Genomic DNA, 13,296 nt, shown 5'->3' with positions numbered 1-13,296 from the left:
CCCCTGTGTTAAAGTGCATTTAGCGGTGATTGCACGTCTGTTTGTTTCTCCACCATTCTTTGAGTTGACCTTTAAAACTATTGAGAGTGGGACAATCCTGTATCTCAGTTGGGAGGCTATTCCACAATGAGCTGCCTTGGAGAGGACATTTTGTAATACCAGCCATGTGTGTCAATGTTTGTTCCTCATCTGCTTCAACAGAACCACATCATGTTAAGGCTGTTAAAATCCCCATATTACATTATTATATCATGACGTGTCTCTCTAATTTCATTCATTGTGTCTTTTTGTCTGTGTCAATCCCTGTCTGTCTCTGTCCAGATTTGGCAAGAAAAAAGATGAGAAGAAGGAGGCAAAAGCAGCTCTACAGCGACAGAAGTCAGACGTCCTGAGTGATCATGAGTTCGAGAGGATGAAAGACGAGAGAGAAAGGTGGGGGGCTTTGATGATGATCACTATTTGTATGTGCTTTAAATTTGCCGGAATACTCAGAGAGTATTTTCTCTTTCCGTTTGCATATCAAGAACATTTCTAGACGTGTTACTCTTCCTCCCTCTGTCAGGATCGAGGCGGGGCATCCTGAGTTGCGGCCCAGAGACCAGCAAGTTGGCGGGACATCCTATCCAGAATTTGAAGATGATGACGCAGACCCCAACTACGCCCGAATACAGACCTTCAGGGACCGTGATACGGCTCCGTTGCCGCAGCCACCATCTCAGTCACCTCCCTACAGTACCATTCAGCACGCCCATGCTGCCAACCCTCCCCCCCAAGGCCCTCCTGTCTTCCCAGGACATGCAAATCACGTTAACGACCCTGGGGCCATCCCTGATGACGACCCCCTCGATAGGCTGTACGCCAAAGTCAATAAACCGAGGGGAGCTGGAACTACATCTCCTCCTGTCTCTGCTACTGCCAACGACAGGTAAGGCACCATGACCTTCTCAGGGCAAACTCACTTTTTGTCACACTCTCAGGAGTTTGACAAAACAAGTTTAAGGGGGTAGATTGTGCACATGATCGTAATGGTTTGGTTCAACAGTTCAACCCACAGTGGTAAGTTTGGTACAATTTGCTGAACAACTATTATTATAACTTTACATTATATGGCATTTAGCTGACACTTTTAACCAAAGCTACTTGCAATAAGTGCAATCAACCATTAGGATACACATTCAGAAAAGACATTTCCTGCAAGTATATTTTCTTCAAACAAGGCAGACCTTGTTTAAAAAAGGGGCCCTATTATGCTTTTGGGGGTTTTCTCTTTCCTGTAGTGTGTTATAAAGGTTTTTGTGCATGTAAATGGTTTGCAAAGGCAAAAATCCCAAAGTTCCCTCCAGAGGGAGTTTCTCTCCCACACACTCCCCCCCTGCCTGAAACGCCTCCATTAGACTCCTTTGTTTTCTTCTGTAACATAGTGACATCACTATGTACCACATGCGCTTGTATTTGCTAGCGCTCCAACACATTGTATGTGATATGCTAAGGGTCAGACCATCTTTAGGCAGTTGACCAACCACAGCAGCTAACCAATCAGAGCAGACTGGGCTCTGGTTTCAGACAGAGGGTGAAAAGAGGTGCTGCAGCACAGGCAGTATGAGAAAAATAAAGAACTTTTTGAACATCAAAGCATGGAGACATGTCACATTAACCTGGAAATGAGCATAATAGGGCCCCTTTAAGTGCCTCGCAAAGAAGTATTGAATTGTTTTTTTTGTTTTTTTAATGGCGAATGTGAGGTTAAAAGTAAAACATGTTGATTTTCAGTCTGAAAGGGAAGATGTGAGACCTGATATAAATAGAGAGCTCATTCCACCACTTTAAAGCCAGTATAGCAAACAGTGGTGTTTTTGTTGAGGAACAACCAACTGGTGTCCCATTCACAGTGAGGGAGTAGTGGCCAATGCAGAACAGAGTACATGTGCTAATGGTAGGATTTAACCATGTCCTGCATGTAGGAACATATCGAATATCTTCTAAACTATGAGTTTTGCCTTTTTGCATCACATCCTGGAGCTAGGCCTAGGCTGAAAGCTCTGAGGTTTCTTCCTGCTTTCTTCTTCCCTCCACTTTACTTTTAAAGTAGTACAGTATGACCGTGCTGATGCTCCATATTTCTCTCCCTCTCCTTTCCCATCAGCTGTCTTATTCAAGTTTATCTGCCAAAGGCCAGTTTGTGTGTGTGTTTGAGAACAAGAGAGAGAAAGAGACAGACGGACAAAAAGAGAAATATGTAATTGTTTGTGCTTGCTTTGAGCTTCAGTGTGAGAGCTTGTGTACTCCCATGCCCACTGACATGCATAGTGTGTGTGTGTTGTGTGTATCCAATATAAATATCACCGCAGGACTCAATGTGTTCCTCTCAGCTCCACAATCCTTAAAACACACACACACACACACACACACACACACACACACACACACACACACACACACACACACACACACACACACACACACACACACACACACACTATGTCTGTACCTGTCTTCATGTGGGGAAGTGAACCTGTTTGATGGACACTTCCAGGCTTCATTGAGATGTTTTCTTACACAGTATTTTTCTTATAGTTTTTCCTCCCTGCATAAATACTATGTTATTATGGAAAGCCAAGACTCAGTTGACCTTGGGTTGCAGGGTAGACCTTTTTAGTGAAGAAACTGTTAAAAAAAATTGTGTAAATGCAAAAAACAGAATGGGTTACAACTAAGTTTATTGCAAATAAAGGTAATTTGCTTGAGCTTCAATGTACAGCTAAATAAGCCTATCACCGAAGACAGTTTAATATATTTAATACTAAAGCATCACATTTTTGTTTATTGTATATGTAATGCCAATGTTTCAGTTTCATACGCTAACTTCTAACAATAACTGTATTCAACAATCTCATCATTAACTGCAGCAGATGAATTAGTAGCTTTTGTTGCTACTTAGTTACATCCAACCAATATGCATTAACTTAAATGTTCCGTCGTTGTAAGAAGTAACAGGAGTCGGAGAATGTCTTGATTTTATAGAAACCATTATCCATGGCCACAGCAGTGCTGGCAGTGCTATTCATTTATCATCACTTCCTGAAACCTGATGATGCAGACAGAAGCAAGTCCAGGTATTGGCTGACAGTAATCGATGGTGCCAAAAAAAGAATGCAGTTGTGTCAGCGGTGTGTGTGTAGGTGTGTGTGTGCGTTTGTGTGCTTGACTTGCTGTTCCTGTACGTCAAGGGAGGCCAGAGCCCCGCTGTGCATGTGGGAAACGGAGATAAACAAAATTGCAAAGGACTCCATTCCATCAGCACCTCAGCAGGGCAAAGACAACACACACTCTTACACACTCATATACATTAAGAGTAATGCTGCAACAAAAACATGGAGCCAAACATTTACACAGTTGTGTGCGCATGGGTGTGTGAATGCAGACTAAATAAAATATATAGATGGATTGCTCTCGGTTAGGAAGCATGTCATGGATATCAAAACTAAACCAACCATCCAGCACAAGTTTGCAGAGTCCGTGGAACTAATAACTTTAAGTAGGTTTTTATTCAAAAGTAAAGATCAGCTCAAATATTTGGCAGACTTCATAATGAGGTGTGTGTGTGTGTGTGTGTGTGTGTGTGTGTGTGTGTGTGTGTGTGTGTGTGTGTGTGTGTGTGTGTGTGTGTGTGTGTGTGTGTGTGTGTGTGTGTGTGTGTGTGTGTGTGTGTGTGTGTGTGTGTGTGTGTGTGTGTGTGTGTGTGTGTGTGTGTGTGTGTGTGTGTGTGTGTGTGTGTGTGTGTGTGTGTGTGTGTGTGTGTGTGTGTGTGTGTGTGTGTGTGTGTGTGTGTGTTATTTATTTTTGCTATCAGTGCCTTACTTTAAACAGCATCATTATGGAAGGACAGTTATTTAACCATGCAGCACTGTAATATATCACACTGTCTGCTTCTCATACAGCCCACCATCTTTAATTCTAAAGGGCAACGCCAGCTCAATTCCTTATGCATGGAAGAGTTTAATGCAGACTCATTTAGTAAACCCATTACACACCCACATACACACACACACACAGACAGACATCACACATTTGGTAAAGATTACAGTGTGCATACATGAAGGCATGAAAGTGTGTCTCACACTGGCCAAAATATAATCTAGTCTATTAAATGATCTCTAAATGCTTTTCGCCCAATTTTTCCACAAAAGTAATGTCATACCTCATCATCCTTGACGAGGCAAACTCCACTATCCGGTGTCTATTTTAAAAAACTTTATGTGAAACAATGGGGTGCTGTTTTCATGGGATACAGTATCAATGAAAGTCATCTAGCAAAATGCAAATAGATGCCGCTGAATGACAGCACCTTGAATGTTTGATTCACTATATTGACATCTTTTTATAAATGATCACAGATTGGAATAGAAACCGACAGAAAATTGTCTTCCTATACTTACTTCCACACAGCCCCAGTCCAGGCTTATGTCATCGTCTTCACATTTACCGAACTCTAAAGACTGTTTTCAAAAGTCTCTCCGAGGTCAAAAAGTGGGTCTGGATAGAGTGCTAATCAGAGGGAAAACAAGATGCCTTTTCAAATGTAGCTAGCTTAGCGTAGACAAACAGTCGTTCTCCGGTTGTCCATCCTCGTTCATCTCCTCAGCCTCTCCTCTATCCCTGTGCACAGATGGACAGATTGGAGGGCCTAAGTGGCTCACATAGGGAAGGAAGTAGCAGTGGGAATCAGGCTTGGAGAAAAAAGGACGCATGCAGAGGAGCTCTTTAGAAGATTGTCAAGTGAAGGCTAGAAATCTTTGCCCTCCCTCTGCTCTCACGCACATATATACCCACACGCACACCATCTTTCCTACTTGCTCCATTTCTTGTCTTCTTCACTCTCTTAGGTGCATGTACAAAACTGAGGTAGTTAGGATGTCAAACACACAAACATACACACACTCGCGCACACACACCGAGTCCATTTTCTGAAGTGGCCACCCAAGCCTTGGATGAGTGCTGCCCTCCGTTTTTCTTGAGTGGGTGCCCCCTCCCACTCTCGCCCAACCACTACCACCACTACCTAACCCGACCAAGTGCCCCTTGCAGGTTACCATAACAACCACGACCTCTGGCACTCCACCAATTAGAAAACAATCAGTCTGGAGAGTCCAGAGTGGAGTGAGCTCCAGAGATAGAGGGGTACTGTAGCGCAGGAGTGATAGATAAGTAGAGAGCAAATAACATGGAGAATGAAAGAAAGAAACATAAAGGCCAAAGTGGATTTATCAAGGAAGCCGAGCGCCTACCAACCTAAGAAAATATAAAGCAAGATGCAGCCATAATGATCAAAAAGGTATATTGGAATCGAATGCAGTGGCCTTGCAACAGGTGGGTGTAGTCATATTGTTGTTCAAAATAATCAGATTTGTGTTTTGAAGGCCAGACAGTCTACTTTTTTCTTCAAACTTATTTTAGTACACATTTAAGGCCACAAAAACAAAAAGGACCATTTTACACTAGCCCTTCATTCCAGTGGTCATACCAAATTAAGCAAAATAAACATCTGCTACGTTGATAACACTGCGTCCCTGCCCCTATCCCCTAACCCCCGACATCCTCCTTAGTGTTTCTCCATATGTGTTTGTTTTTTGGGTCTGCTTGACTACAGAGGATACACGTGTTGGAAGTGATTTTGCTTTCACTTTTCCAACCATCTGCCACTGCAAGAAACTCTGACAAACTTTTGGTTTTATTTTTCGGGGATAGCTGCAATTATCTGACTGCTTAAATCAGATAGTAGAGTGATGCAGTGATGACGTTTTTTTTAGGCCAACCCGAAAGTTAGCACGTAGTGCCACCTCAACAAAAAGCAATTGTGTGTTTCCTTTGGATTTTGGAATATGGCAGAAAATAGGATTATTGGCAAAGAAACATTCATGATACTTACATATTTTGTTTAGCAGATAATCTCCACAAATTAACACCATGTATACATGTTGATAAAGTGGAAATGTAATTGCCAGATGTAAACTGCTAACGTTAGGCTCTAAACCAGTGGTCACCAACCTTTTTAAGCCCAAGATCTTCGGCCTCGGTGAAAGGCGAGATCTACCTATTGCAGAATTGAGTGAAACAGACAGCCCAGACAGTACTTCCAATTTGAGGCCTTTTACAGTATGTAGGCTAATTGCATCTGAATTACATCAAATCATTTAGTGCAACTTCCAATTTGATTAAACCAAGAACACAACATAACTAACATGTCAAAAATGATAAATATATATATATATTTATCATTTTTGACATGTTAGTTATGTTGTGTTCTTGGTTAATATTTACATCATATCATTTTAAGTTTCATTCATTCCTTCATTACAATCCTAAATATAAATGTATGTAGCTTATTTTCCATGTGTTTGAGTGAATGAACATTATTTTGTTGACAGCAACAACAACAAAGAAAAAAATAACATCTTGCAGTGAGCAGATAACATAAAGTGCCATTTTAACTGTGAGGCTACAATTAGTTATTTTTAACACATATTCTTACAAATTCAAAATTCTAACAACATTCTTTACCCATGCATAGACCATTGGTGCGTTCACACCGGAACGCGATGCGATTTTGGGGGCGGCGCGATTACATGTTAAGTCGAATGACGCGTTCGCGCGGTAGCCAATCAGCGGTGAGGATCTCAGCCTGCAGTCACTGACGTTGAATCAGAAAACCAAAACAGCAACCGTTAGCTGTTAGCACTCAGAGCTCACAGCTCCTCATATCTGTTCAGAAACTAGACAAAAGTTAAACATGTACAAACCACAGACTGTCTGTGTCATGGCGAATACAGTCGCTGTTGTATCTGTGTCTGTATCATGTTGTTGTGAGTTTGGACGGAGCAGCTATAACGTTAGTTTAGCCTGATCGATCAGATCTCCATTCAGAAAACACGCATTTTAAAAGGTTTTTCGTCTGCCGTCTTGTCTGTACATTTGTCAAAGCATTAATTCATGTTTTTTGCTAACCGGTATCAGTATGTAGTTACTTCGGCATCACTTTGAAACGTGTATTACAATTAAATCAGGGTAAAATATGTTCATTTTGTTGTAGTTGGTATCTACCATAGGTGAGTTCAAAAATATGCAGCATCACTTGAAGTCAGTCTATTATTGTCGGGAGTGACAGGGAATGTCTCAAAGATACGTCAATCGAGTGGCACCTGCTATAACGGGGTGGTGGATGATAGGCTTACATCTAAAAACTTTATTTAGAAAAAAAAATTGTTTTACTTTTCTTTCTTTTGTTTAACGGTGCGCGATCAACCCGCACCACACTCGTGATCAACCGATCGCGATCGACTGGTTGGTGACCACTGCTCTAAACGAACTACAACACGGTGAGACGACTTCATGTCAACACCGCTAAGCTAGAGGCAGACTTGTGTTGCCGTGATGACTTGTTTGTACGGAGCCCCTAAAGGGACACACTCTGTGTGTGTGTTCTGACTGAGTGTTTGTTTCCCTTTAAACCAGCTGCGGGCAGCAGGTACTCTGAGAGTCACGGACATTAATTCATAGATCAAAGCAGACTGGTTTACAGACTCTCCTGTTTTGCCAATCCGGTGCTTAAACAAATAGCTCTAAACCCCTGGCCGAAATGTCCATAAAATTAAGTCTGAGTTCGAAATATATCTCAAATAATGTATATACTGTCCTGTCGCCACGTAAACATAACAGTCTGCAATGAAATGGTTGTCTCCTGTGTGCTCCACTTCCTCCTTGGTGGACCGGTAACTTTCTCAAAAAAAAAAAAAAAAAGTCGGGATGACGGGTTAGTTTTTCGTCCGACTTTTTTTTTTCTCTCTCTTTTTTTGTTTGTTTTCATGTCCCTTTAGGGGCTCCGTATGTTTGCGACCACCGTTTAGTAAAAGCTTCACTAATTACCTTATTTTGTGAATCCGACCTAGAACTTCATCGACTTTGATAAGAGCATCCCTGAAGTGGTAAAATACTACTCCACTCTCCAGGCTTTTCGTCTGTATAGCAATTGACCAGTTTTCTTGTTAGATACTATTAAGTGTGACTCCTGATAAGATGTAGAGTCAAAATGGCTAGACTTCTTTCTACTGCTTAATTTATCATTTATTGTACCTTACCTATCATATTTCACATGCTTATTGCGCTCGACTTACTTAACAGAGTACATGAAGGGAAACAACACGCGCTCCCAAAATGCATATTAAGAATGGGGATGATGAAATAGATGCCACAAGAGACTGAGAGGGAGCTCATAAAGGAGAGTAAGATGAGCTTTGAGCATTGCTTGGCTAGTCACTGGAGAGGTTTTCTTCCCTCCATGATAATTAATCAGATGTTCTCTCAGCTCAATGAGGGCCACACACACACGCAGGCCATTTTGTACACAGTAATACATAATCACTGTCTTTATCTTGCACACGTCCGACACACACTAAGGGAGCTTTTAGTGGGTGCCAGGCTGGTGTGTGTGAGTGCTGCTTTCTTCATTACTCTGTTCTTGTAGGTAATTAGTTTTGATGTGGTGGGGCCGTTTGTATGTGTGTGGGATGCATATTTAATAGCTTTGACATGTTTTTGCCACAAATAAGCATTAAAGCAAAGTCAAGAAGAAAAGCTCATTAGTGAATGAACAACTGAGGTCACGTTTTTACAAAATGATCTGAAATATAACTGCAGCAAGTTCATTAATTTAGAGGTCCGATTGACTCTTTGTGAAATAGCCAAATGTATCTCCTTGCCCTTTGACACGCTTCAATTTCAAATAGCCAATTTAATTTCCTAACCGATTTCTTATGACAAATACCACAATCGTTACCTAATCTTAGCTAATTAGTTTTACTTTATATATGTAAGCAAAAGAACATTTTAATATTATAACAAATCTTTGGAAAGGGATTTGGAATTTCTTTCTAAATGAAAAACTCAGAAAAGCAAGCCGTTTCAAGGACCATGGCGGAAACGAGAGAAGTTTGGAGTGTTTCGGGAACTAACGGGAGGTAAAATGGAAGGTTAAGTGGGATAAAGAGGAAGGGGAGTTAAGGCCGCTACACACCCACCTGAGACCAAAGAACGCGTACCGAAGGCGCCCCGACTTTTACGTCAGCTACGTCGCCTGCGTCGGCTACGCCGCCCGCTACGCCGCCCGCTACGCCGCCCGCTACGCCGCCCACCTACGAACACACCGCAAATACTTCAGTCGACGAGTGGCAATAACTGTCCTTACCAGCAGGCATGTTGAATCGGCCGCGGGAGGCATCGGGAGGTGTGAAAATGTGCCGTAAAGAGACGACGGTGCAGGACACACCAACCTGAGTAGGGCGCCGCGAATGCCCGACTGCCTCTGACGGCCTCTGACTCCCAAAATCGGGTTGGTGTGTAGACAGCTTAATAGAAAGAAAGTGGGGAAAGGGGTGAAATATAAGAGAGGTAGGGAGAAGAAAGAGCTAGGATAAGTGTTTTGGAACTGAAGGAACAAATTAGCAGAAGGAAGTGTTGAAGAAAAGCGAGGATTTCATTCTAAAAGCTGGAGAAAAAGTGGGGGATAAAGGTTAGGGAAAGCAGAGAAAATGGACAAAAGAACAGAATGAAAAGAAAATAGGAGCAGCATGAGAAGGGACGGATGCATGTTTAGAGCTCTGAAAAAAGAAAGAACACAAAAGGGATGATTTGAGGAATAGAGGGTCAATTTGTTATAGCCTGAAAGGAAGCATAAGTGGACTCAAATAATTGCAGGAATGAGAAAAGAGGATCAACTAATGAAGGAAAAAAGGAGAAAATAAGAGGTAGCTGGGGGAAAAGGGGCTAAGTGGATGTTTTTAGGATAATTCAGATGAAAATAGGGAAAGAGTGAGGACATGCAAGGGGGGAAAAGGAAGAGGTCAGGGAATATCAAGGACTAACGGGGCAAATTCGACAAAAAAAATAAATTGGAAAGTAGAAATAAGGAGACTGAATTGAGATGCTGGAAGTAGAGCATGTGTAGAGGACTCAAAGAGAGGAATGGGAAGAGGTTGGGGGGGCAAGAGATGGAGAGCAGATGAGAAAAGGCCCAGAGTGTGTGTTTTCCGGACTCAAAGCGTGTGATTCAGCGCGGCTAATAAGAGAAAGCTCTCAAGAGGCACTCGTCGGCTCCATCCCTTCCTCCCACTTGCTCTCCTTCCCTTCAATATACCCTTTCTGTGTCTCTCTTCCCCCCCCCCCCCGTTGCACTCTCTTCCTCTCATTTATGATTTCCGCCTCTCGTATTTGCACAAGTACTTCTCAATGAAGAATACATTCCATGCAAAGGACATCCGCCCGCACTGGAGCACGCACGGTAAAAGGACACATGAGCATAACAACTCTCAAAAGGACACGCACAAGTTTTGAGCCACAAAAGGTATATGCTCAGGGACGGCTCTCAATGTTATTTCCCTTCTACCTTCTTGTCGTTCCTTTACTTTTTTTTAATCTTTTACCCGTTTCATTCATTAGAGACTTGAAAAACTAAATTAAATAGAAATTCAGGATTAACCTGTAGCTAAGCAACATGTGTTCTCTGTCTTTTGTGTGTATGTGATCAGATTATACTTGGCAAAGACCTTTATGATTCATACAAAGTGTATATGTTTGCCTCTGTGCAATTACTTTTTGCACAGAAGAAACGTTTGAAGTATATGTTTTTGGGTTAATGTTAGGGTTAGTAATTATACTTGGTTGGGTAAAATGATTATTGCTAAGGCAGAGGGTGATTATTCTTGATAAAATCTAATGAAACTATGGCCTGGAAATATTTGTATAACTGACGGATAAAGTTTGAATGAGAGCATTGCAGAGAAAAAGGTCAACTGAAGTACATTTTTAAAATCATCTGGAGTAATGAGGGAGATTCTAAGTCAAGCTAGAGTGAAGTGTGAAACGTCCCCAAGGATAGACGATAAAATAAAATATCCCTTTCAACACTTGGGACAAAGGTAATATGGGTATATGACTATGGAGAAAACTTTTAAATTGTTCTGTGATTCATGTGCCAAAGTCTGAGTCTGAGCTTGAAACGCCACTCTGATATAACATATTCATGGTTCTTATATAGCCTGATATCTTTGTTTGTATTGTTCTGCCAAAATAAGAGAAACCAACCGCGACCCTAAATCCGTCCAGCTGTATGAAATAGAAGGGCCCAAAGTGCCCTTCCCTGATTCCTACCTCGCCCTTGCTCGAACAGCGCCAGTCTTCAAACCTTACCTTTACATTGATCTCAACTACACAACAGGTCGTTTTCATGACTGACTATTGTACGGTTGTGACAGTGACGCGGTGAAAAAACCTGTCCTCAAGCAGACGGGGAAATAAACATCTGTTAAAGTACTCAAAATCCCTTAGTGGAAGTTCCCAACGGTAGGTGTCGTCAGTCATAATGAAACTCACACTTTTACAAGGGAAAAAAAAATAGTTTTAACTGTGGCAGATGGTAAATATTAACCCTTTAACACTGCTTTAACTAAAAGCAGGTTATTTTATGTCTGCACTTCCCCAATAGATGAATCAGAAATTGCTAATGTGAATCCTTAAAGTAATGGTTTAGAAAGGTACTTACAAACAATGTTGTCCTGCCAACTGAAGAAACATCATATTAATACCTTTCAAACAACCACTTTTGTTGTTTAATTAGGAAGACTTGTACTGACTATTATGAACTATAGGGACTGTATCAATGGCTATATGTGTTTTCTCTTAAACCTTTCTCTTGTAATTAGCATAACAAAAAGCACAGTAATTGTATTCTAGTTTTCATGAGCATTAATCTAGCTAAGCCATCGTTACTGCATATATTTAATTTGTTTGTATTACACTGTATGTAAACACATTTAAATAGGGATAAATCACAATCATGTACATTTTAGTACATCGTCTGGTTTTGCTATGGCGCCATCAACCAGTTGAATATAGCACTCAACACTAAACAATCCAAAACCTGTGCTGCAGGTAACTCATTGGGCATCTGTTCACCCCTTTTGTCAGGTATGAATCCAGCTTTAGAGAGATTCCATCAACTGCCATTGTGGTTGGCAGAAGCATTACACACATTGGCCTCCAGTCACACACACATGGCTACTAGAGTCAAAGGGGAATGTTGAGCCAGACAGCCTGCCTACATTAATTTATGCCAGCCAGTTTACCACCTGTAGCTTTGCCTCGCTCTGTCTCTCACACACACACAGAGGGCTTGTCTAAATAATGTTATGCAAGACAATTTCAACCCGTGCAATACACACACACACACACTGACTATCATGGGGATAAAATGCCATCCTCTTCTGCCTCTGCGAGTGTCTCTAGCACACGGCCACATTTAGACAGCTAGTCTGATTGATGTCATGGCAGTCAATAGAGCGCTAATTACTCCCCGTGCTTTGATGGCGCCGTGCAAGGAGCAGTGTCATATCCTGTCAGCTGCGTCTTCAAAAACACGTGTCACTTCCTGTTAGCCTGTAGAGGCAACGGAGCATCCTGACAGCACATACACAATCTCACTGTTACATTTTCTTTCAAACTCTCTCTCTAGTCTTGCCCCCTTTTCCTCTTTCCTTCCCCCCGACCCACCTGCCAAGCTTTGGTGATCTTTTGTTGTCAGACTTCATTAGCGGAGATGTCAGCTAATTAGAGCCTTGCAAAAGCTTGGGAGATTAGGAGGAGGAAGATGAGGAGGGAGGGAGATATGGAGGGAGGCAGGGCAGAGGGGATGGAGACGAGCAGATGATGAAGAGATTAGGATGGAGTGGGAGGGAAGGATAGATGGATGGTATCAAAGTATGGATGGAAATGACGGCAAAGATGATTACCTGCATAAACTGTGGAGGGAAGGCTAGCGAGCGGGTAAGAGGATGAATGGAAAATGGACAGAACTGTGAATATTATCCGCACTAAATGAGTCACAGTGAAGGAAAACGTGTAAGGAAATGTCAACACATAATATAGGTAAAAGCCAATATCCACGTCAACACTTGACAGAAAATAACTCACATTGATTAAGTTGTTTGTGTGACTTGCAAGTAATCCTGTGATCGTGTATGTGTGTGAGAGCCGAGTAAGATACTAGATACAGGCAGGCGGAGAGATAATGCATTGACCTGAGTCCGCTGTTGTGATCCACCTAATCCTTGTAAGACACGGCTGCTAACGATCCTCCACACCACAACTAGACACCGGGGAGAACACACAAACCAGCGCACATTTGTGTACGTGCGGAAAGAAAAAAAAGACTACAACTCCCTCTTGTCACCATCAGTCAATATTAAACTC

General features: G+C 41.9%; 1 protein-coding gene across 4 annotated transcripts in view; it reads left to right on the top strand.

The window, feature by feature from the left end:
• The window catches only part of pard3bb (par-3 family cell polarity regulator beta b), a 236,063-nt gene that overhangs the window by 150,497 nt on the left and 72,270 nt on the right, over positions 1-13,296 (top strand). For all 4 annotated transcript variants that reach the window (XM_034134298.1, XM_034134299.1, XM_034134297.1 and 1 more), the window contains exons 20-21: positions 322-432; positions 563-925. In XM_034134298.1, the coding sequence (XP_033990189.1) occupies positions 322-432; positions 563-925 (474 nt within the window). The remainder of the gene's footprint in view (positions 1-321; positions 433-562; positions 926-13,296) is intronic.

Source organism: Trematomus bernacchii, unplaced genomic scaffold (genome assembly GCF_902827165.1).
Source record: "Trematomus bernacchii unplaced genomic scaffold, fTreBer1.1, whole genome shotgun sequence".
NCBI classification, from domain to species: Eukaryota; Metazoa; Chordata; class Actinopteri; order Perciformes; family Nototheniidae; genus Trematomus; species Trematomus bernacchii.
Note: the sequence above shows the minus strand (reverse complement) of the source record. Positions and strands in the feature narration are given on the sequence as shown.